Raw genomic sequence first — 26651 nt, 5'->3', positions numbered from 1 at the left:
AGATTGAATTGTAATGGAACTGACTGAAATGATTGGATGTTGATATAGATATAATTTATGGCTAAATTTAAACTGTTCATAAAAACTCTCAAAAGTTTACATTCAGAAATTACTTATGTAATTAATTTCCTATTTTCCATTAGTAATATGATTAAATATGCATCCATACTTATATAACATTTTTTCATGTTTTTGAAAATTGATAGTCTTTTCAGAGGCAGTGGTTTTCAAATCTGTTCTGTAGAGGTGTCTCAGGGGACTGATGAAATGGGAGTAAATCTAAATGCAGAGTAGAGAGTTCTGCCTCTCACTGCCAACTAAAGTGGTTCTGTATTTCTCTTTTTTATTTATTGATGTTTCCCGTAAATTTTCATCTAGGGGAAAAAAAGAATATACTTCTTTACAAAGTTTGAAAACAATGTTTTAGAGCAAATAATCCCAGATCTTACATTTGCTTTTATACTTATTTCATTGATTCTGTGATACATTTTTTTTCACATTAAAAATATCTGAAATTAGGAAGTGTGATATAATTGATGTCATTTCATAATTTAATTGGCAATTTTTAAAATTTTATGACACATAATAATGGGACATATGACAGTCAGTGGTATCTGTGAAATATAGTAGGTCTTACATGCCACATAAAAAAGTTTTACTAAGCCCTTGCTCATTGTAACTCTTAGATCTTTTTTTCGACACTTGCCCTGATGTAAATTTCCCTGCAGTCAGTTCTTTATTATTGACATGTTGACTGTTCTCCAAATTAACTATAGGCATAAAAACTTTCATAACATTTGTTTTAGTTACTCAGCAAGGTCCAAAGGTAGTTTTGTCACCAAAAGTTGTTGTATATCATATGAAAACTAATTTTAATATTAGATGAAGCGGAATCACAATTTGGGATTCGATCTACATACATCTACATATTATTATACATAATGTACAATTATATATAATATTGTGTTTATATGTAATTGTTTAGACTTTACCTCTTTCTGTTGTGAATGAACTAAAACCCCAATATACATTTTATATAGCTGTTAACCTTTCTTTAAATTAGTGAATTTTACGTAGCTTAATCTCTTTACCTATAATATCACATATAACTATAAATATAATTATAAAAGTTTAAAATGATATATATTTTACTGTACAGTACTTGAGTCTTATTATTATCATTATATTTTAATGCAGATATTCTGGTTCAGGAGTTTGTAAAATTTGGATCACTAGATATATATCTGAAAAAGAATAAAAATTCTATAAATATATTATGGAAACTTGAAGTGGCTAAACAGCTGGCATGGGCCATGCATTTTCTAGTAAGTAATTATTATATTCTTTTGTCAGCTTACTGTTTTAGATTATGAAGCAATGTGAAAGGATCTTGACGTGGGACCAAGAAATAAATCTGTAAATGGATGCTGAGTCATTTAAAATAATCTGTGTTAGTTGATGAAAGGGATTATTTTAGGTGTACTTATGTGAAATCAATTTTGAAAGAAATAGTTTTGTCATCCCATCAATTTCTTAGAACTGCTGATAGACAGTCTGTAGTTTGTGTATCTTAGCTTCAGAGAATTTAACGAAAAATTATCAAAAAGTTGTGCTAACTATGAATAGCAAAAAATCCCTGCAGAAAATACCTTGTTATGGTATTTGTGGGTAATTGGACATTATGTCCATTGAGAAAGCAGTTTTGCCAGAGAAGCAGAATACCAGAGGGCCAGCTAGTGATCAGATCCTTAAGAATGCACCTACTGAACAGAAACAGTATTTCTTGCTGTTAACTACCACCTACAAATATATACTATTTAAAATCTCAGCTTAATAAAGTGAACTGGCATTAAGTAGTTTTAAAAAGTATTCGTGGGACTTCCCTGGTGGCGCAGTGGTTGAGAACCCACCTGCCAATGCAGGGAACATGGGTTCGATCCCTGGTCCAGGAAGATCCCACATGCCCCGTGGAGCAGCTAAGCCCATGCCACACAACTACTGAGCCTGCGCTCTAGAGCCCGTGAGCCACAACTACTGAGCCCACGTGCCACAACTACTGAAACCTGTGCGCCTAGAGCCTGTGCTCTGCAACAAGAGAAGCCACCGCAATGAGAAGCCCACTCACTGCAATGAAGAGTAGCCCCCGCTCGCCGCAACTAGAGAAAAGCCTGCGCACAGCAACGAAGACCCAACGCAGCCCAAAATAAATAATAAATAAATAAATAAATTTTTTTAATGTATTTGTTTCTTCGTGGGTATAGAGCATTGTTTCACTTAAAATGTAAAACACAAAGCATGGTGATGCCATAAAATTTCATTTTATTTTCTCAAAGTGTGCCTCCAATTAATGTTTATTAATACTGTTTTCTTATTTTTACTTTTTAAATCCATTTTGGGGTCTTGGACATATTAAGTGCTCAAATTATTTGTGGATTAATATTTGAATGTATATGCATTTAACTTTAATAGGAAGAAAAAACCCTTATTCATGGGAATGTGTGCACCAAAAATATTCTTCTTATCAGAGAAGAAGACAGGAAGACAGGAAATCCTCCTTTCATCAAACTTAGTGATCCTGGCATTAGTATTACAGTTTTGCCAAAGGACAGTAAGTTCTACAGGGATCGAATTTAACTTTATTAAGCTTTGCTTAGAAAGAGGCATAAAGATCAGGCTGTTAATTTTTCTCAAATTCTATTTTATTGACATGTTCTTGATTAATAATAAAATTTAGTTACCATTTTTAGCAATCTAAATTAAGTTATAGTTACATCCTAGTCTCTGTTTCTCCTTTCTTATAAGCATGTTTCTATGTACTGTAAGATGATTTTTTTTAAACAGTGTTAATCCCTAATTATATATGGAATATTGGATTTTATCCAGTTTTATTGTGAAATTTTTAAATATCATTCTTTGAGCCACAAGTAAATTCTTCTAAATTTTTCTTCCCTTTAGTCGTTAAATAAAAATTTAAGAAGATATATTATCAAGTTTGAATTTTTTATTTAGTTTAATTATTCAGCTAATTATGACTTCTTAAAACTTTTGTGTTGATAACCTTCTCCTTAACACAATTAATTAAAGTAAAAAATTCAGTCAGATAATTGAGAGGCATTTTTTTTATCCAAATAGTGTTGTAATTGTATTTCATTACATTAGCTAATTTCTCTAATTGAATGTCTAAAATTAGAATCCAAATTTATCAACTTTTGTACACTGATGCATGGTTTCCTATTTCAGCAAGTAGTACTTAAACTTGGTGCCTTTATATGAAGTGAAGACAGAGACTATAGGGCAGAAAATGTTATAGGATCTTAGTTAGATCTGATACTCAGGGGGACTTTACCCTTTGGAATGGGATGTGAAGAAAGAGAATATATATTCATATGGTGAAGGAGAAAGGACTCTGTACTCTCTTAATTATACAGCAAAAATTATTAACATATATAAGAATTGTTTAATTGTGGGAACTCTTTAACCATACTTTGTTCCTATCATTTGAAAGTTCTGCAGGAGAGAATACCATGGGTACCACCTGAATGCATTGAAAATCCTAAAAATCTAAATTTGGCAACAGACAAATGGAGTTTTGGTACCACTTTGTGGGAAATCTGCAGTGGAGGAGATAAGCCCCTGAGTGCTTTGGATTCTCAAAGAGTAAGTTCATGTAAACGGTGAAGTTGGAATTACCTTGTGATCCCTGATATTTTTTGCACATGATTTGATATTCTTTAGCCCATTTTATGTAAAAAAGGTTGATACGGCATTTATAATTTATTATCAACATGTGGTTCTTTAATTATAGAAACTACAGTTTTATGAAAATAGGCACCAGCTTCCTGCACCAAAGTGGACAGAATTAGCAAATCTTATTAATAATTGTATGGATTACGAACCAGATTTTAGACCTTCTTTCAGAGCCATCATACGAGATCTTAATAGTTTGTTTACTCCAGGTACGTATTGATGGAGCAATCTTAATGAGTCTCCAGCTATCTTTCTATCTTTGTTATATTTAATAAATCCTTACTAATTTTGTAATCCCCTCTGGAAAGTTCCCTGATATCTTTTTGACCCTCTTAATTTCTTACGTTCATTTGACTTTTCTTACTTTATACATTTTCTGGTCTCACTGATTGTGAAGTATTTCCATTTTTAAAAAAGGCTTTTTCCCTTTTAATAACCTCATTTTAGTTTGCCAGTTAATGAGTAGTAAACGATAGAAGTTTATTTGACTTATTTGACTTTTTAAAAACAATTCTTTTGTTTTTTTAACTAGTTCTCATATATTCTGTAATTGATTAATTTTGTAAACATGAAGTAGATTTGTTTTTGTTTGTCCTCTCCTCCTTTAAAATACATAGCTAAATATACATGTGTCTGACCTATAAGTATTTCCTGTTCCAATACTATTATCTCTTCTCACCACAAAAATCGGCATATAATCTTACTTTATAACTATTAAAACTACCTATTTTGGAAAGTATTCATTTATCCTTTGCAAAAATCTTTACTGAAAACATGTTAGATTATGGGTTATAATTCAAGGCTTCCATTAACATAATCAAAACTATTAGAGTTGCCCTGTATTGATTTGTATTTAGTATTTCTAACTCATTATGATTATTTTGGTCAGCTTGAATATGTATTATTTTAACCTAGAGAATGGATTTGCCAGGTTATGGTAGAAATATTCTTTATTTCTCCAGATTATGAACTATTAACAGAAAATGACATGTTACCTAATATGAGAATAGGTGCCCTAGGGTTTTCTGGTGCTTTTGAAGACCGAGACCCTACACAATTTGAAGAGAGACACTTGAAATTTCTACAGCAACTTGGCAAGGTAAGATGTCAGAAGATTTTTAAATAGTTGAAATATAATCGTAAAACATTTTATTTAGGAAAAAAAGGCTTAAGAGATTCTCTAAAGTTCACTTTCCACAAAATTTTAAAGACTGTTTGTATAACCAACAAGGATCTACTCTATACCACAGGGAACTCTGCTCAATATTATGTAACAACCTAAATGGGAAAATAATTTGAAAAAGAACAGATACATGTATATGTATAACTTTACTCTACACCTGAATCACTGAATCACTGAATCTACACCTGAATCACTTTACTCTACACCTGAAACTAACAAACATTGTTAATCAACTATACTCCAATATAAAATAAAAAGTTTAAAAAAAGTGTTTGTAGAAAAAAGGTTTTGTTGTCAGATGTTGAAGAAATGCTGTGTTAAATAAACAGCTGTCTTTACTGAAGAACTTCTCAGAACCTTTAACATGTACTGTGCATTGAACATTTTCAAGAGATGGATAAATTAGGCAGTATTTTCCCCAGTTAATTTGACCATGAGACTCTTGGTAGAGGGCGCTTTGGTTATGAGATACAGAAAGGAACAATTAATTAAGCCTCTCCACCGATGTCCTTTTTCAGTCATCTCAGAGAGAAATAATTAATCTGCTTGTTCAGAGTCTAGATGTTGACTGGACCATGTTTACTAGCAGACAGTCTCTACCTGCTGAAAGGTCACACAGTCATGCATAGCCTACATATTTTAAGTAAGACCAAGAAAACCTTAGTTCTTAGCAGGTCCAATCATAGTGGTAAAGCGCTCTTTCTTCCTCTAAGCTTGCTAGTATAGGGCTCTGTACCATGTAGCTTTATGAACTGGATTTGGGCTTGGATGTATTATGAAGGCCTCACTTAGGTATTGAATCTAAACTAAATGTTCTGATCCAGCTTTACCAGAGCTAAACATTGGGTGTTATATTATATATTGGCTTAGTTATATTAATACTTTGCTGTCATTCCTGGTTTGTAAAATAGTCTCGGGAATGTTTCAAAGTATGTAGCAATGACAAATAAAAGTATGTATTTGGGTGTATTAGTTATCTGTTGCTGTGCAACAGATCACCCTAAAACGTAACAGCTGAAAACAAAAAAGCATTTATTATCACACAGGTTAGGCGCGTCAGGAATCTGGGAGTAACTTAGCTGGGTGGTTATAGCTCAAGGTCTCTCACTAGACTGTAATCAAGGTGTCAGCCAGGTCTTGCAGTCTTCTCTGAAGGCTTGACTAGGGGAAGGCTTACTTCCAAGCTTACCACATGGCTATTGACAAGGCCTCAGAATATCTGCTTCTAAGCTCACTTACACGGGCCTCTCCACAGGCTGCCTCACAACACAGGAGCTGAGAGCAAATACCCAAGATCGAAGCCATTGTGTTTTCATATCCTAATCTCAGGAGTGGCATCTTATCACTCCTGCCATATTCTGTTCATTAAAAATGAGTTAATAAATCCAGCCTACACTCAAGGGGAGGGGATTTTAAAAGAGCTTGAATGTCAGAATGTAGAGAACATTGGGAGATAATCACAGAAGCTGCCAACCACACAGGCTGACCTTGGCTTAAACAGCAGACATTTATTTCTCATAATTCTAGAGGCTGAAAAGTAAGATCAAGGTTCCAGTAGGGTTCAGTTTCTGATGAGGGCTCTTTTCTTGGCTTGCACATGTCCACCTTCTCACTGTGTCCTTATATGGCAGAGAGAACTGGTGTCTCTTCCTCTTCTTATAAAGGCACCAGCCCTATTGGATGAAGGACTCACCCTTATGACCTTATTTAATCTTTATCACCTCTTCACAGGCCTTATCTCCAAATACACTCACATTCAGGGTTAGGGCTTTATCATATGAATTTGGGGGGATGGGCATGGACATATTCAGTCTGTAACATACTCTTATTCCATATAGCTCACTGACAGTGACATCAAAGGCTATATTGTGAAGAAGAAAAGTTCTTCCTGGAAGTTAGTGATAGAAATTTAGGAATTCCCTGGCATGTCCCTTGGCTTATCTTAAAAATTAATGTTAATGATTTGTTTAAATGTTTTTTTGAAGTTTTTATATTTCAGCCTGTAATTCCTTTTGAAGAAATTAAATATTTAAGTTTACTACTCACCTATTGAAATATTATCTCCTTTTCTTGTTCTGAAAGTTGTTTAATGTGAGTTTTGAGATACATCGTCTAGCTGCTGAAAATTGCCTGTATAATCAGAATTTATTAGTACTTTTTCTAGAAAACTTGCGATTTCTATCTTAATGTGATGTATTATTTAGGGTAATTTTGGCAGTGTGGAGATGTGCCGGTATGACCCTCTACAAGACAACACTGGAGAGGTGGTGGCTGTGAAGAAGCTCCAGCACAGTACTGAAGAGCACCTCAGAGACTTTGAAAGGGAAATTGAAATCCTTAAATCCTTGCAACATGACAACATTGTAAAGTACAAGGGAGTGTGCTACAGTGCTGGTATGTTGCCCATTGATACCTTTTTTGAACTCAGGGTATGTCTTTGACATCCTGGGTAATATTGTAGAAACTTATAATGCCTCCAGATCTGGACTTAAAATATTCCAGTACCCAGAGAAAGAAGCATTCTGTATGACTGGAGATTGTACTTGGTGTTAGGAAGTCCTTGACTACTTGATTGATCATTCTCTTCACTGAGGATGGTGGTTACCATTCTTGCTTAAACTTACCAAGGGAATGTCATTTTTAAAGAAAGAAATTTTCTGTGAAAATATTATTTTTTTTAATTAGATGCTTTTTATTCAGTATAGATGAAGAGAAAGGAAGTTTTCTCATCAGCTTATTTTGGTTTGCATAATGGGTTACAGAAGATTAAAACATAACTATTTTTAAAACTTCTATTCAAATCTTTTTGATTCAAAAAGTCATTGTTCTAGGGCTTCCCTGGTGGCGCAGTGGTTGAGAGTCTGCCTGCCGATGCAGGGGACACGGGTTCGTGCCCCGGTCCGGGAAGATCCCACATGCCGCGGAGTGGCTGGGCCCGTGAGCCATGGACGCTGAGCCTGCATGTCCAGAGCATGTGCTCCGCAATGTGAGAGGCCACAACAGCGAGAGGCACGTGTACTGCAAAAAAAAAAAAAAAAAAGTCATTGTTCTTAACTACTACATCACCTTTAATTTTATAATCAGGTTTTGTCATCTTAGACTCAGATTTTTTTTTTATTAATAACTCCAGGACTTCCCTGATGGCACAGTTGTTGAGAATCCACCTGCCAGTGCAGGGGACGTGGGTTCGATACCTGGTCCAGGATGATCCCACATGCTGCGGAGCACCTAAACCCGTTTACCACAACTACTGAGCCTGTGCTTTAGAGTCCGTGAGCCACAACTACTGAGCCCACACACCACAACTACTGAAGCCTGCACACCTAAAGCCCATGCTCCGCAACAAGAGAAGCCACCGCAGTGAGAAGCCCATGCACTGCAACGAAGAGTAGCCCCCGCTCACTGCAACTAGAGAAAGCCCCTACGCAGCAATGAAGACCCAACGCAGCCAAAAAAAAAAAAAAAAAAACCTCCAGTCATGCTTTATTACTATTATTTTTTTTTAGGTTGCACTGGGTATTAGTTGCGGCTCCAGGGCTCCTTAGTTGTGGCACACAGGCTCCTTAGTTGTGGCATGCTAACTCTTAGTTGCAGCATGCATATGGGATCTAGTTCCCTGACCAGGGATCAAACCCAGGCCCCCTGCATTGGGAGTGTGGAATCTTATCCAGTGCACCACAAGGGAAGTCTCTTAGATTTTATATATCTTTTAAGTCTTTTTTTTTTTTTTTTTGCGGTACGCAGGCCTCTCACTGTTGTGGCCTCTCCTGTTGCGGAGCACAGGCTCCGGACGCACAGGCTCAGCGGCCATGGCTCACGGGCCCAGCCACTCCGCGGCATGTGGGATCTTCCCGGACCGGGGCACGAACCCGTGTCCCCTGCATCGGCAGGCAGACTCTCAACCACTGCGCCACCAGGGAAGCCCTTTAAGTCATTTTTATACAGTTGTTTTCTAATAGTTCATCAGTAAAGTATAGCAGAGTAAAACGTTATGTTCTCATTTGTGTGTTAATAGGCCGGCGTAATCTAAGATTAATTATGGAATATTTACCATATGGAAGTTTACGAGACTATCTCCAAAAACATAAAGAACGGATAGATCATAAAAAACTTCTTCAGTACACATCTCAGATATGCAAGGTACCTAATATCCTGGCTATTTGTTGTAGATGAAGAGAATATGTTGAAGTAATTATTAAGAAATCCTCTAAGGTTTTTCTTAGATAATTAAGGGAGTAGAAAGATACAAGACTATTTAACTTGTTTATGTTTATAAAGCTAGCTGAAAGAAAAATGTTATTTTATTCATAGGGTATGGAGTATCTTGGTACAAAAAGGTATATCCACAGGGATCTGGCAACGAGGAATATATTGGTGGAGAATGAAAACAGAGTTAAAATAGGAGATTTTGGCTTAACCAAAGTGTTGCCACAAGGCAAAGAATACTACAAAGTGAAAGAACCTGGTGAAAGTCCCATATTCTGGTGAGTATATTTTAGTACAGTAAAATGAAGTTTTGGAGCACAAACTTCAAACTTTATTTTTACTATTAATAGTTTGTCATTTATATATTTATAGTAATAATCAATGAAGTTATATCCTATGTTTTCCTCTGGGAATTTTATGGTTTTAGGTCATACATTCAAGTCTTTAATCTATTTTGAGTTAATTTTTGTATGTGGTATAAAATAGTGGTCTAATTTCATTCTTTTGCACATGTTTGTCCAGTTTTCCCAACACCCTTTATTGAAGAGACTGTCCTTTCTCCATTGTATGTTCTTTGCTCCTTTATTATAATTTAATTGTCCATATATATATGGGTTTATTTCTGGGCTCTCAATTCTGTTTGGTTGATCTGGGTGTCTGTTTTTATGCCAGTACCAACCTGTTTTGATCACTGTGGCTTTGTAGCATATCTTGAAATCAGGGAGCATGCTACCTCCAGCTTTGTCCTTCTTTCTCAAGGTTGTTCCCTTTCTCAAGGGATCTTTTGTGGTTTCGTAGAAATTTTAGAATTTGTTCTAGTTCTGTGAAATATGTCATTGGAATTTTGATAAGAATTGCATTAAATCTGTAGATTGCTTTGGGTAGTATGGACGTTTTAACAATATTAAGTCTTCCAGTCCATGAGCATGGACTGTCTTCCCATTTAATTGTGCCTTCTTTGATTTCTTTTATCAGTGTCTTAAACAGTTTTCACTGTACAGGTCATTCACCTCCTTGGTTGAAATTATTCCTAGATATTTTATTCTTTTTGATACAGTGGTAAATGGGATTGCTTTAATTTCTCTTTCTGTTGGTTTGCTATTAGTGTATAGAAATGTCACTGGCTTGTGTATATTGATTTTTTTGTTTTTGGTATCCTGTGACTTTACTGAATTTATTAGTTCTAAAAGTGTTTTTTTTATTATTTCATGGAGTCTTTAGGGTTTTCTCTATATAGTATAATGCCATCTGCAAAGAGTGACAGTTTTACTTCCTCCTTTCGAATTTGGATGCCTTTTCTTTCTTTTTCTTTCTTAATTGCTGTGACTAGAATTTCCAATACTGTGTTGAATAAAAGTGGTGAGAGTGGGCATCCTTGTCTTGTTTCTGATTTTAGAGGAAAGGCTTTCAGGTTTTCATTGTTGAGTATGATGTTAACTGTGGATTTGTCATATATGGCCTTTATTATGTTGAGGTAGGTTCCCTCTATACCCACTTTGTTGAGAGTTTTTATCATAAGTGGATGTTAGAATCTTATCAGTTGCTTTTTCTGCATCTGTTGAGATAATCGTATGGTATTTATCCTTCATTTTGTTCACGCAGATGTTGAACCATCCTTACAGCCTTGGAATAAATCCCACTTCATCATGGGATATGATCCTTTTGATGTATTGTTGAATTCAGTTTGCTAATATTTTGTTGAGGATTTTTGCATCTATATTCATCCAGGTATTGGCCTGTAATTTATTTTTTTGCAGTGTCCTTGTCTGGTTTTGGTATTAGGGTAATGTTGGCCTCATAACATGTTTAGATGTGTTCCCTCCTCTTCAGTTTTTTTGGAAGAATTGAGAAGGAAAAGTATTGAATCTTATTTGAATGTTTGGAAGAATTCATCAGTGAAGCTGTCTGTTTCCTGGACTTGGTGTTTGTTGGAAGTTTTTTGATTACTGACTCAGTCTCCTTACTATTCAGGACTATTCAGGCTTTCTATTTCTGTTTCTTCACGATTCAGTCCTGGTAGATTATATGTTTCTAGGAATTTGTTCTTTCTGGGTTGTTCACTTTGTTGGCATATAATTGTTTGTAGTATTCTCTTATTATCCTTTGTATTTCTGTGGTATCAGTTGTGACTTGTCCTCTTTCGTTTCTAATTTTATTTATTTGAGCCCTCTCCTTTTTTTCTTGGTTAGTCTAGCTAAAGGCTTCTTGATTTGTTTATCTTCTCAGAGAACCAGCTCTTGGTTTTATTGATCTGTTCTATTCTATTGTCTTTTTAGTCTCTATTTCTGCCCTTATCTTATTATTTCCTTCCTTCTACTACCTTTGGGCTTTGGTCTTTTTCTAGTTCCTTTAGGTGCAAATTCAGGTTGTTTATTTGAGACTTTACTTGTTTCTTGAGGTAGGCCTGTATTGCTATGAACTTCCTTCCTAGAACTACTTTTGCTGCATTCCATAGATTTTGGTGTGCTTTATTTTTGTTTTTATTTGTCCCTAGGCTTTTTTTCTTTTTTCTCCTTTGATTTCTTCATTGACCCATTAGTTGTTTAGTCGCATGTTGTTTAATCTTCATGTTTTTGTGGTTTTCCAGTTTTCTTATTGTGATTCCTAGTTTCATACCATTATAGTTGGAAAACATGCTTGATATGATTTCAGTCTTCTTGAATTACTGGGACATGTTGTGGGCTAACACATGATCTATCCTGGAGAATGTTCCATGTGTACCTTAGAAGAATGTGTATTCTGCTGCTTCTGGATAGAGTATTCTGAACATATCTGTGAACTCCATCTTATCTAATGTGTCATTTAAAGCCAAATGTTTCCTTTTTGATTGATTTTTTTGTGAATGATCTATCCATTGCTGTAAGCGGGGTATTAAAATCCCCTATTATTATTATATTGCTTTTAATTTCTCCCTTTAGGGCCAGTAATATTTGCTTTATATATTTTGGTGTTCCTATGTAGTGTGCATATATATTTATAAATGTTTTATCTTCTTGCTGGATTGACCCCTTTATCATTGTATAGTGCCTTTCTTTATCTTTTATTACAGGCTTTGTTTTAAAGTCTGTTTTATCTGCTGTGAGTATAGCTACACCAGCTTTCTTTTCATTACTTTTTCCTCACATCCAGTCTGTGTGTGTCTTTACTTCTGAAATAAATCTCTAGGCAGCATATAGATGGGTCTTGTTTTTTTTTTTAATCTATTCAGCCACTATATGTCTTTATATTGGCTAATTTAGTCCATTTACATTTAAAGTAATTGATAGGTATGTACTTATTGCCATTTTGTTTATTGTTTTCTGGTTGTTTTTATAGTTCCTCTCTGTTCCTTTCTTCTGTCTTCCCTTTGGTTTGCTGGATTTTTTACAGGCCAATACCTGGATGAACATATATGCAAAAATCCCATGTGGTTTGCTGGATTTTTTTAGTATTATGTTTAGATTCCATTCTCATTTTCTTTTCTGTGTGTACTGTAAGGTTTTTCTTTGTGGTTACTGTGGTGTTTACATATAACATTGTATGTATATAGCAGTGTCTTCCAAGTTGATAACAACTTAAAATGTAAAGCAAAGCTTTACATTTTTACTCTCCCCCCTGCCACATTTTATATTTTTGATGATGCCTTTTAATTTTATTTTATTTATTTATTTATTTTGCAGTACGTGGGCCCCTCACTGTTGTGGCCTCTCCCGTTGCGGAGCACAGGCTCCAGACATGCCGGCTCAGCGGCCACGGCGCATGGGCCCAGCCACTCCACGACATGTGGGATCTTCCCAGACCGGGGCGCGAACCCGTGTTCCCTGCGTTGGCAGGCGGACTCTCAACCACTGCGCCACCAGGGAAGCCCTGATGATGCCTTTTGCATATTCTTATTTTATGCTTCCCTTAAGTATTACTGTAATTTGAGTTAACTTTACTACTTTTGTCTTCATACTTGCTTTATAAGTGACTGAGCCACTACCTTTACTATATGTTTTCCACTGAGATTTTTATTTTCATATATTTTCTTATTATTAATTAGTGCCATTTCTTCTTTAGCCTAGAGAAGTCCCTTTAACATTTCTTATAAGGCCAGTTTAGTGGTGATGAAATCCTTTAGCTTTTGCTTATTTGTAAAATTCTTCATCTCTTCTTCAGTTCTGATTGATAATCTTGACTGGTAGAATTGGTAGAGAATTCTTGGTTGGAAAGTTTTTCCTTTCAGCATTTTGAATAGGTCATCCACTTCTTTCTGGCTGATAAAGTTTCTGCTGAAAAATCTGCTGATTTAGGGATTTCCCTTGTACTTAATAGGTAGTGTTTTGGGGGTTTGGGGGGCTTTTTGTTTGTTTGTTTTTGCTGCTTTTAAGATTCTTTATCCTTAACTTTTACCATCTTAATTGTAATATGTCTTGGTATGGTTCTCTCTGGGTTCATCTTATTTGGAACTTTCTGAAATTCTTAGACCCAGAATGTCTGCTTTCTTCCCCAGATTAGGGAAGTTTTCATTCATTATTTCTTCAAAATTTTCTGACCTTTTCTCTCTTTCTCTTTTCCTCTGGGACCCCTATAATGTGAATGCTGTTCTGCTTGATGTTGTTCCAGAAGTCCCTTAAGGTATATTCACTTTTTTAAATTCTTTTTTCATTTTGCAACTGTGTCTGGGTGATTTCTATTTGTTTCATTTTCCAGCTTGCTGATTCGTTCTTCTGCTTCATCAAGTCTTCTGTTGAAACCCTCAAGTGTATTTTTCAGTTTAGTTATAACTTCTATTTAGTACTTTCTTATATTTTCTACCTCTTTGTTTAAGGTCTTGCTGTGTTTATCCAATCTTCTTCTGAGTTCAATGAGCATTTTTATGACCATTGCTTTGAACTCTTTGTTGAGTGAGTTGCTTAGCTCCATTTCATTCATGTCTTTTGTCTTTTTCTTTGGTTTGGAACATATTCCTCTGCCTTCTCATGGTGCATAACTTTCTCTATTTGTCTAAATTCATTAGGTGAAACAGCTACCTCTTCCAGTCTTGTTCTTGTGTAGGAGATAATCCATAGGGCCCAGAAGCACAATCTCCCTGGCCACCAGACCCAGGCACTCACGGGTGTTCTTCACGTGGACTGTGCACACCTACAAGCTGTGGTGGGGCTGCTGCTATGATGTGGGATGTGTGGGATTTGGGGTGCTCACCTGCTGGTTGTAGTGAGCTGTTGCATAGTGTGGACTGGGTTTGGGGCACTTGCTCATCCCAGTTATGGTGCAGCTAGTGTGTGGGGAGGGTGGGGTATATTGTGTGTTTGTCCAGCCCAGTTGTGGTGTGACATCTGCACTGGGTAGGCAGGGCACTCAAGGTACTCGCTTTGGCTCAGTTGTGGTTCAGGGTGGGAGGAGCACACCTACTGGTGCTAGGAGGCTAGAAGAAGGGCACCAAAAATAGTGCCCACTAGCTGTATCACCAGCAAGTTAGAATGAGATTTCAAAGATGTCATCTACCAGTGCTTTTGTCTCCAGAGAAAGTCCCGTTAGGTTCCTGCCTCTCTAGCAGCTGCTCTAAGACCAGTAAGTAGGTCTCCCTCACTTATGGTGTAGGTGTTTTCACACTGTTGCTTTTGTGCTGTTTCTCATGGTAGATGGGTCTGTGTGAGCTCCTTAAGAGCGGGTTCTTTGTTCCCTACAGTTATGTGGTTCTCCTGGACTTAATCCCCATTGATTTTCAAAAACAGATGTTTTAGGGGCTCGTGTTCCCAGTGATGCCCTCAAGGGTTGAGGTATGTTATTTGGAGCTCAATCCCTTTACTCCCTCTTTTTTTTACTCCAAATAGTTACATATTTTTGTGATCCTTCTGATTTGCTCCTGGAATGGGGTCCTGGGTGGGACTGTCTCTCTGCCTCTCCTGCCTGTTTCAGTGAGTCTCTTTTATCTTTTGTTGTGGAGGTGCTGTTCATCTAGTTATCATATACTTTTCAGAGGAAAAGTACTTCGTGTGTAGCTGTAAATTTCATGTGTCTATGGGAGGAGGTGAGCTCAGAGTCTTCTTAGGCTGCCATCTTGGACCCCTTACACAGGAGAATGATTTATAATGGCATTGTGAATGTGTTTTAAAGAAGACTGCTTATGTTTTAGAGATGCATACTGGGATAGTTATGGTATGAAATATGGTTGAAATACTGTCATATCCAGAACTCATTTCATATAAATACTGTTGTGTGCAGGTCGGGAGTAGTAGATAAAACAAGGTGGGCAATGAATTTAGCTAAGTGACAGGTACATGGTTGTTCATTGTTCTCTAATTTGTATATGTTTGAAGTTTTTTATAATACTAAAAACATTTTAAAGGAATATCCTGATGATAATTATGAGCATTAGCATTATCTAATTATTTTTAGGGTTTAAGTGAAACTAGAAAATAAGACTTATCTAAACTTGACTGTCTTATTTTGGTCATGTCCCCAGTGATACATGAATTTCATTCTGTTTTTCCAGAATGAGAAATTAGAGAAGTTAAATGGAATTAACTAGCAATCCATAATGATTAGTTATATGGATTTCCAGTGATTTTGGCATACTTAGTGAATACAATTTAATAAATACTTATTAAGCACCTACTTATAAAGCACCTACTGTGTTCCAAACACCATACAAGGAAATTGGAATAAGAAGATAGGATCAGCATCAGAAAAAAAAGAACTGTCCCTTACAAGGAAGGCTGAACTAAGTGGAAAAGTTTGATATGGCGTGGAAATTCAACTGACAGGTCCACTATCCATAATCCTTTGCCTTTTAAGGTCTCTTAGTTTAGGAAAAATCAAATGTGTAATCCAGTCATTGCAATGTAGTATGTAAGTGCAATAATGAAGAAGATGATGCAAAAACATTAGAGTGCAGTAATTCTGCTGAGGGTTTAAATTAATCAGAGAAAACCACAACTAAAAGATGACATTTCAACTATTGATTAATAGTTCACCAGATGGACAAGAGGAAGGGTATTCCATGAGGAGGATGACAAGAACAACAGGATAAGCAGGGTTGTAAGTGAATGGTGTTACCACAGAACAAACGGAATAATACTGCGTTCTGTGTGCCATGTTAGTGCGTTCAGACATTATTCATTAGACAGTGTGCAGGTGGGATATTAGAGGCTTTATCCAGCGATAATGGTGAGATTCATATTTTAGGAAGATAGCTCTACTTTTGGTGGAGAACAGCAGTTCTCAAAGTTTGAGGACCTCTGGTACACCCTTTAGGGAGTCTGTGAGGTCAGAAGTATTTTTATAATAATACTAAGATGTTATTCCCCTTTTTCACTCTCATTTTACATATACAATGGAATACCACTCAGCCTTAAAAAATAATGAAATTTTGCCATTTGCAGCAACATGGATGGACTTAGAGGGTATTGTGCTGAGTGAACTAAGTCAGAGAAAGACAAATACTGTATGACACCACTTATATGTAGAATCTAAAAACTACAACAAACTAGTGAACATAACAAAAAAAGAAGCATACTTACAGAAATAGAGAACAAACTAGTGGTTACCAGTAGGGAGGGGCAATATATAGGAATGGGAGGTGCAAACCATTGGGTATAAGATAGGCCAGCAGTCCCCAACCTTTTTGGCACCAGGGACCGATTTCGTGGAAGACAGTTCTTCCACGGTGCGGGGAGGGCAGTGGATGGTTCAGGCAGTAATGGGAGCAATGGTGGGGATGGTTCAGGCAGTAACGCTAGTGATGGGGGATGGTGGGGAGCGGCAGATGAAGTTTCACTCGCTCACCTGCCACTCACCTCCTGCTGTGTGGCCCAGTTCCTAACAGGCTGCAGACCGGTAGTGGTCCACAGCCCGGGAGTTAGGGCCCTTTGAGATAGGCTACAAGGATGTATTGTTCAACATGGGGAATATAGCCAGTATTTTGTAATAACTGTAAATGAAGTATAACCTTTAAAAATTGTATAAAAACTTTTTTAAAAAAACTACTCACAGAAAATGTCTTCTATTAAACCAACATTAAACTTACAAAAATGTAAAACATAGTACTCTAAATACAAAATTTTTTGTTTTGGAAAATAGTTATTTTTATATAAAAATGTTATTTATGCTAAATTACTGGGTTTATACTTTTACATTTCCTTAATTTTGAAATCTAATATAGTAAATATTGGTAAATACAACCCACATAAATGAAAGCTTTTGGGGCACTTCAATAACTTTTAAGAGTATAGGGGACTTCAGACCAAAAGTTTTGAGAACTAGAGGTATAGAGGGTACATTTTATTGAGAAGAGGCTAACAGCAGAGAGAAGACTAATTAGGCAACTTTTGCAGGAATCTAGGTCATTGATTTTCAAACCCTTTGTGCATATATACCCATTGAAAGAATTATCAAAAGCTATATTCTTTCTGGCACATTTTTAAATTGATAGCTAATTTTTTCCTTTGTAAATTTAGATGGTTGTAAATAATATATTTTATAAAGTATTGTAAATAATGACATTGAAGTATGGTACATCAATCTTTTAGATGTATACAAGGAAATCCAGACACCACAGCAATTTGATACCCATTGTCACCCACTTAAAAATATATAGGAACAGATGTTCTTCTTGATAGAAACTTTGCATTATTCCTTTTTCTTCTTAAAATTATATTTCCACTTCCCATCTCAAAATTTTGTATAATGTATTATATTTTGTACTTGGAAAATCTTTTGATTACCTATCTCCGTTGTAACCAAAATACATATATAAATTTAAATTAATTTTAAAATTTCCTATGACCACAAAAAAAGTATTCACCTTTTTATTCCAGATTAAGTTATCGTCAAAGGTACCGCCAGGATGAAATTTCCAAAGCAATATAAATGAATTACTAATTTGAATAATTCTTTAAAATTTTTTATTGGAGACATTTCTTTTAAAAAAAATTTTTTTAACATCTTTATTGGAGTATAATTGCTTTACAATGGTGTGTTAGTTTCTGCTTTATAACAAAGTGAATCAGCTATATGTATACATATATCCCCATATCCCCTCCCTCTTGCATTGGAGACATTTCTTAATAAATGGAGCTTTTCTTTCCCCTCCAACTAGTCCATATATCCTTAGATAAATATTATTTACTTCTATAATGGGACCAGATTCAACATAAATTCTAATTTTATTTCTGTATTTGTAAACATGGAGAAAACTTTTTTGTATAAATAAGGAGATGGGAAAGAAAGAAAGGAGTTTTGTCATAACAATGTCACTCATTTCTGTGACTCCTGATACGTACGTAGCAAAACAGTATATAGTGATCTACCAGTAAAATTTGTTAGCTGGCAATTTCATTAGATCCATTCTTTTTTCAGTTTCATTGAAAACGAAGAATTAAACCCACTTGATTTTCAAAAGTGGATTTACTACCCAATCATTAGAGTCATTCATTTTCTGTTTCTGGGAAGTATACCAAAAATCTTTTAAAATTAGTTCAAATTATGATATTACTCTCATTTAGAGGCACCTTGTTTAAACTGATACATTCATAAAATAGAATATTGTTAGTTTAAATATGGTAGTTTTTAATAACATCTTTTATCACATTTTAAATATGTGATTTAAATATGGCAAACCCTTGCACTGCCTCAAAGATTGAGTCACTTAATGAAGAGTGTCCTTCATTACAATCTATTTGGCAATGCCAGGCCTCATAAACAAATACACTTAATTTCCAACAGAAAAGGTCTTACTTCATTTTCAATTCAAGTAAGTATATTAATGTTATGAAATATTATTTTAAAAAACAGATAAAAACTGCAGAACACATGTGCCAGAGGCATGTTTACAATGAAGCTAACAAAGCATATCCACCAGAGTGCCTTCCTTTCAAGATTCCTTCTTTTCTAATTTTAAATATTCGCTTTCACACCTCATTTTATATTTTTTGTCATAAAGAAAGCCCCTAAAACTTTGGGCCCAGTATTTCTCCCTGCATATCTGTAAAGATTAACCACAAGGGCAGTCAGGATAAGCTTAAGATGATATATATCTAATATAAATAATTTCATAATTAAGTTATGAAAATAAGATAAACCACTTCTCATTACTTAATTTCTAATAAATAATACAGAATAAAATATAGTTAAGATTATAATTTATGAAGTAAGGAATATGGTAAAAGGCCTGTTATTCCTTCACTAAATGTTTTGGGGAGATTGAACTCTGATGTTTGACTTTGGGGAATCACTAATAAGCTTGTATAAAAATCAGAAAGAACATTTTCATCTTGGTCAAAATTTTCTTATGTATTTAATGAAAAAAGAAAGCTATATACTGCTAAAAACTAATCAGATGGAGAGTTGACATACAGTTTTATTTTTATATTAGCAAGTAAAAAAATATGTTTTATATAATGAAATGAAATAACTAATTTTTATATAAATATTTCAGAATGAGTTGATAGATTTTACCTAACTTGTTGAGTAACAAACACTAAATCTATAGTCTGAAAGAAATCACATAATTTTTATCCATAGGATTTAGCCATCCTATCTTTAAAAAAATACAGTTTCACTTAAAAGAATCACTGTCATCTATATTGCTTTTATTGTTCAAAAATATTCTTTGTTTAGCTAACAGCATGTCCTGTGGGGTGGTATTAAGAAGAACTGCAGGGAAAATGCTTCTGCTAACGTATTTTTTTAAATTGTTCAGGCAGGGTTTTGGACTCATGGAGAATCCTTATACGGTTCTTGCTGTAGAGCCCCTTGGAAAATCTTTGTATATCCTTGGGTTTATTACTCTTCACCTGGTTTGAAGATCTCTGTACTAGTCAGGAGATAAGGATCTAACCTAAGACTGTAATAGCAGTATTGGTTAGGAGACTGATTTGAGACATTTTTAAGACATACTTTAGTGGCTCAGTAGACTTGGGAGTGAAAGATGAGTCAAAAATAATTCTTAAGATTTCCATTTTGGGGAGTTAGATAGATTGTGATACCATTCATTGCATAGAGAAAATAAAATAATCAGCAAGTGTCAGAGAGGTGGGGATGGAGTTCTTTTTGCCTGTGCAGAACTTTAATATGGAAATGTTCAATAAGTCTGAAACACAAAAGAAAGGTCAAAGATAGGGTGGTTATAAATTTGGGAGACTGTAGTATATAAGTGAATGATACTACCTAAGGGAAATTTTTTTTAGAGAGGAAGAGATCTGATGATGGAACCTTCGGGGAAAGGTTAACACAGGAAATGAACCTCTCCACAAAAGCAGAATAGAAAGAAAACAGTTTCATTACTGAATAAGCAGTAATCCAGAAAGTAATGTGCATCATAAGCAATCTGCTAAGAGATTACAAAAACAGAAAGAAATCTCACCCTTTTATAAAATGGCCAACGTGTTCTCAGGATAAACAATAACTACTCCTCAAGTAAGAGGACTTGACAGCACCATCTGTCACACATTGTTCATCCTAAATTCACTTAGTAATAGGAGTGCCCATCTGTGTTAGCTAATTGGCTTTATCCAAAAGAAAAATAAACTTCTCATATCTTTATGATAGGAGATAGTTTTGCAACTTGAAGGATACACCTGCCCAAGTTAGGCTCCTGCCCTGCCATTGAAACTGGGAGGTAAGGGCATGATAATCCTTAATGATTACATTCCAAAGAGGTAGTTCCCAGGTTCTTGAGAAAGACATTCCTGTATGTAAACCTGGCAAGAGGCTTTTTAAGCAAAAGCTTTTAAAAAGATTTTTACATAAATTTCAAAGAGACAGAGAATTCACAATTTTAAATTTTCTAAAGTAAATGCTCTAAGAAAAGAGGAGAGTCTTTTCTCTCCTTTTCCACATGGACTTTTTTTTTTTAACTTTGTATTTATCCTTACATAAGTAATGGGAAAGAGAAAAACAGCCTTGGAGATGAAGGGGGAAGTTACAAAGAGTGCTTTCATGAAAGCCACAGCAAGAGAATATTTTTCAAGGGTTGAGGGAGTAGTACTGCCTTCTAGGAGGTTATATTCCATTTGTGGGATAACACTAGCATATATTTTAAAATAACAAATATGTAACTTTTTAAAAAACTAAATATAAAAAGAATATGACATTACATGGTTAATTGTATAAGTATAGACTATAAGTACTTTAGAATTTCAGTAGCATGAGGTCATTATGACCTTAAGTAGTCAGAGGATTTCTGGAAGTTGGATTTTGAAGGAGAGGTTCATTTTATGTAATTCATATTTTAAACCTCAGTCTAAAACAGATCTCCATTGCAATTCTCTATAATAGGATAAATTTAGCAATGGTACCATGATATTCATAATCCATTGGCCAAAATTCTCAGTTGGGTAGTGTTGATACTTGAGTAGATGACACCATTTTCCCCTATGACTTTCTATTTTCTGTGCTCCCTCTCACAATCACCCCCTTTCAGATTAACAGGTTATTTCTTTTATATGTTAGTAGCTTCAAGTCTTCTCCAGCTTAAAAGGCACTTTTTCTCTAGGATTCTTATCTGGATTCATTTTAAGCTTAACTTGCAAAGATCAGCTATTTTTCAGTTCTTGGAAGGTACTTTGCAGTTAACCCTGATGTTACTGAGACAAACATTATTTATTTTGGATTTTAGTTATCTTTGTGTTTTGGAGGTTCCCAAGCCCACCCTCAGGTTTGATGATTCACTAGGAGGACTCATAGGACTCAGCGTACAGCCATAAGCATGGCTATGACTCATTATAGGAAAAGGATGCAAAGCAAAATCAGCAAAGAGAAAAGGCGTCTGGGGGAACACCTGGAAGAAACCAAGCTCAAGTTTCTAAGTGTCCTCTCCGAGTAAAGTCATATGGGACACACTTAATTCCCCCAGCAATAAACTGTGACAACATGTGTGAAATGTCATCTACTAAGGAAGCTCATTAGAGACTCAGTGCCCACAGTTTTTATTGGGACTGGCCATGTAGACATTCTCTGCCTGGCACATTAACAAGATTCTAGACTCATTTGTTTGCAGAAATGGTTTAGGTACAGTGAGCCACTTCTATTATCATTTAGGGAATTGTGGAAACCCTCCTGAAATCTAAGATCCCAGGTACTGGTCAAGTGTCAACACTGCAAACAGACCTTTTTGAAGATGGCAGCCTCAGACCTGCTGTGTTAACCCTTTTCTCTACAGCTTTTTTTTTTTTAATCCAATGATTTGCAGATAAAATCAAGAATTGACACATCAAGTAACTGTCTTTTAAATATACTACAGGTATGCGCCAGAATCACTGACAGAGAGCAAGTTTTCTGTGGCCTCAGATGTTTGGAGCTTTGGAGTGGTTCTGTATGAACTTTTCACATATATTGAGAAGAGTAAAAGCCCACCAGCGGTCAGTTTGCTTTTTATTTACTCTCAAGTTTTTTTTTTTAACATGAGAAAAGCTTTTTCCAAAGAATAATATAGTAAGCTTAGGGTTATTTTAGAGCTCCTATTGCTTATTTGTAAGACAGCATCCAACAAAATAATCCCAAACTTATTCATTAAATTAACTTGATGTTTTAAAAAGTGGGGATTGGAGTACTATTTAGTATATTCTCTTAATATTATCTTCAGTAAATCCGATAAACTCATTCATTCCAGGAATTATTGCAAAAGTTAAACCTTTTAAAGTAATATTTTTTCTGCTTATTGTATAATTTTAATATAGGAAAGTATAAAAAAGAAAATAAAAATAATCTCTAATTCAACTACTCAGAAATAACCACTTTAATACCACTTTAATAACCACTTTAATGTTTTCTTACAGGCTTCTTTTAATTTTATATATAAAAGCGAAATTTTATTAAAAAGATTTCTTTTATAACAGGTCATACTGTACAGTTTGCTATCCTGCTTTTTCATTACATATTATAGCATGAATGTTTTCCTATATTAGTAAATATTTACTGCAAATATGACTTCTAATTCCTTGGTAGCATTTCATCATAAGGATATAATTTCTGGACAATTATTTTCTATTTTTCAGTCTTTTAAGTAACACTTCATTGAACATAGTGCACATCCTTATATATATTTATGTTCATCTCTGGTTGTCATCTTAGAGAGTAAAAGTATAATTATAGGTGAAACGTTATGAACTCTTTTATAGGATTTTCATTATTTCAAAATGCTTTCCAGGAAAGCTGTACCAGATTAGACTCTCAGTAGCTGTGCATAGGGGTATACGTTTTATCATTTGCCAGTGTTGACTATTATATTTCTACACAGTTTTGCCAGATTGATGGGAGAAAAGTTGTACCTATTGGATTTTAATTTGCATTTCTGCTATTAGTGTGATTGAATACATATTTATTGGGTGTTTGGGGTGAGTCTGTGCGTGTGTGCATTGTATCTTCATGTACTTTGCCCATTTTTATATTGGTAATTTTTCTTACAAGTATATAAGAGCTCTCTGTGTTTAAATAAACGATGTGTTCATTGTAAATACTTCTCTAGCTTATGGTTCAGGCTTCAATTTTATGAATTTTAAACATAGAACTTCTCTTCGTTCCATTTATGCTTAAATATTCATTCTGTATTTTCTTTTTATTATGTCTTCTTTTACATTAAACTTTTTATTTCACCTGAAATGTAATATGGTGTGTTAAAACAAAGTAAGTGTTTTTAGTTCACTGGTTTTGAACCTTTTCAGGGAATTTGTGCTGAGTATGTTACAGTTATGGAAATGGCATTATAGACGTTCCACATTTAACAATCTTTTCTGAACTATGACTGAAAACAAAGTTTTTGAAGTTAAAATAGTCTGTTTTTAAAATGTTTCAAGGTAAGGAAACATACAGGATTTTTCCCATTTACTGGAAGAAGTTGAGAAAGAATTCTGATTCAAATTAAATGTACCAAAAATGTGTCATTGAAAAGTGGGTTTGTGTTTCAGGAATTTATGCGTATGATTGGCAATGACAAACAAGGACAGATGATTGTGTTTCATTTGATAGAACTCCTGAAGAATAATGGAAGATTACCAAGACCAGATGGATGCCCAGATGAGGTAACAAAAAATTTTTTTTATCCGCAGTAATCATGCATTTTCTTTCTCTCTTTACCCAAGGATTTCAGGTCAGTTTATGTAATTTAATTTGCTGAGGTTGTAGAAAAATAGCATAATCATGACTGTGGATATAGGTATATCCATGACACATGCCTGTACAGGCAAATTAAGTGGGAGTTCTGAATTTATGTCTTCACCAATTAAAAGATGGCACTTTGTGTTCATTGTAAGTTTGGTTTATTTTCCCTTTTACAGATTTATGTAATCATGACAGAATGCTGGAACAATAATGTAAACCAACGCCCCTCTTTCAGAGACCTAGCTCTTCGAGTTGATCAAATAAGAGACAGCATGGCTGGATAAAAGAAATGAACTTCACTCTGAGACCAAAATAGACTTACAGAACAAAGTGTTGTATTTCACATTACTGTGGACTGTTACTACATATATCATTATTATGTATATCATGACTTTAGCCAGCAAAAGTGTGGAAATATCTGCTCAGAGCTTTCAAAAGTTTAGTGAGTTTTTCTTCATGAGGACACCAGCCAAAGACACTGATGAAAAGTCCTTAGCAAAGAGTTTTGTAAAAAGTTTCGTGAACCTAATCAGTCAGTTAATATCACCTTTGGCAAAAGAAGAAACTTAGACTTTTTTCAACTCAGAATTATGAGAGATGAAAAAATTGTAAATGTTTAATATGCACAGAATACGTATGTACAGTTTTTACCACAGTGAATGTATAATACCTTGGCATCTTGTGTGATGTTTTACACAAGAGCTGGTATTCATAAATAATGTTTTCTAATTTTTCCATAGTTGATCTGTAATAACTTCACTGTACAAATTAAGATGCTCAGATAATTGAATAAGCACCTTTGTGTCCTTGTTCATCTATATCACTGGCCAGCAATATAAGCAGGTGTATACTTTTAGCTTGTTGTTCTATGTACTGTAAATATTTTTCAAAGCAAAGGGAACAAATGTTTAGTTTTATTTGTATAGGGAATTTCCCTGACTCTAAAGAATACATTTTGAAATGGAACAAGTTTACAAAGATATAACACAATCTATTTTCTTATTTCTCTCCCTTGTATCTGTTTGTGGCGAGTATGTTTTTTAAATAGAACTATCTCCAGGCTTTTCTAAGACTACAGTGAACAGTTTTCTTTTAAAATTTTGAGATGACGAATGCCAGGAATATTGTCATCCCTTGAGCTACTGGCTGCCAATAAGACTCTTCAATCCCTGGGACCTATATTCATGGATTAAATTTAAGTGTAAGCCATAAAATAGATTGTTTTTCATATATATAAGCCTATTAAGATGCACAGTGGGTTAGGAATTTTTTTCTAAAGAATGTATATTTTAGGGATTTCAGAAATCTATTGCCGTTATAAAAGAGATTTTCTTTTGTTAGATTCTTACAAGGGAGAAATAAGAGTAAATTGGTAAAAAAAAAAAAGTATGCTTGTTAATTTTATTCAAGAATGCCAGTAGAAAATTCATAATGTCTTGAAGAAAAATCAGCATTTTTCACCTGAGTATACAGGGTCGTTTGTTACTGTTGTCGTTTGTTTTAGTGCTACTCCATTTTAGACACCATACCTAAAATTTGGTGGGGTTTTTTGTCTGTGTGTTATTTATACAAAGTTTAAAATACTTGGCATTTTGGTTAAAAAGAAAATAGTTTCTTTATTTTCAATGCTATATGCTTTTTTTCTTTTAACTTGAACTTAAGACTTTTGATTATCTTTCTGTTTTTTGGAGCTGGTTTTAAAATGAATATTATATAAGAAAAAAATGCCTCACATATAAAGTTTGAGTTTTTTGTTGGAAGGAAAGGGAAGAAATGCTTTTTGTGCTATCTTTAAAGCATTTTACCAAATAGTAGTTACACCAAATGCACAAATCATCTAAAATAATATATTAGATTTTAAAAGATTTCTGGTAAACATTATATTTTGATGAAAGTTGAATATAATTTTTGTTTAATTTGTAAAGACTCCTCCAGGATCTCTGTATGTAATGCATTTAAGAGATCTTCTGTTCTGCTACTTTTCATGTCAAAAGTAGCATATCATATAATATGTTTGATTGCAGATTTTTGTACTAAAACTTAAGTACCTAAAAGTAGATTCTTAAAGGTTGATAACATTTTGTTTATAAAAACAAGGATGTTAAGTAGGTTTCTTTTTTAAAAGTTTTTCTTTTAATGTTTCCATTTTTAGTTTTAGGAGAAAAATCCCACATAAACATCTTAAGTTTTTAGAATGGGATGACAGCCTTATTGTAAAATTCTAAGTTTTCAAGAAAATTATTATTTATTGAGGGTTTGTGATGTTTTAAATTTTGATTCTGACCATACATAAAAGGAAATTAACCATGCAGCTGTTTAGTTGATTCTGCACAAGACACAGGTAAGTCAGTATTGTACCAGTTAATGCCAAAATGTTTCTTCAAAGTAATACTCTTCAGAAATGAGCGTAAAGATTTTCTTAAAATTCTGCAATTCTGTAAATATTCCAGTATTC

The 26651-nt window shown here is 34.5% G+C and overlaps 1 protein-coding gene across 1 annotated transcript in view; it reads left to right on the top strand.

Annotated features, from left to right (window-relative positions):
• The window catches only part of JAK2 (Janus kinase 2), a 116619-nt gene extending 91049 nt beyond the window's left edge, over positions 1-25570 (top strand). The window contains exons 15-25 of the mRNA XM_065879133.1: positions 1198-1325; positions 2470-2608; positions 3506-3657; positions 3806-3956; positions 4710-4846; positions 7135-7324; positions 8946-9070; positions 9242-9414; positions 22341-22458; positions 24004-24117; positions 24373-25570. Of these exons, the coding sequence (XP_065735205.1) occupies positions 1198-1325; positions 2470-2608; positions 3506-3657; positions 3806-3956; positions 4710-4846; positions 7135-7324; positions 8946-9070; positions 9242-9414; positions 22341-22458; positions 24004-24117; positions 24373-24480 (1535 nt within the window). The 3' untranslated portion in view covers positions 24481-25570. The remainder of the gene's footprint in view (positions 1-1197; positions 1326-2469; positions 2609-3505; positions 3658-3805; positions 3957-4709; positions 4847-7134; positions 7325-8945; positions 9071-9241; positions 9415-22340; positions 22459-24003; positions 24118-24372) is intronic.
• The last annotated feature ends 1081 nt before the right edge of the window (positions 25571-26651 follow it).

Source organism: Phocoena phocoena, chromosome 6 (genome assembly GCF_963924675.1).
Source record: "Phocoena phocoena chromosome 6, mPhoPho1.1, whole genome shotgun sequence".
In the NCBI taxonomy this organism is placed as follows: Eukaryota; Metazoa; Chordata; class Mammalia; order Artiodactyla; family Phocoenidae; genus Phocoena; species Phocoena phocoena.
This window is presented reverse-complemented; position numbering and strand designations above follow the sequence as displayed.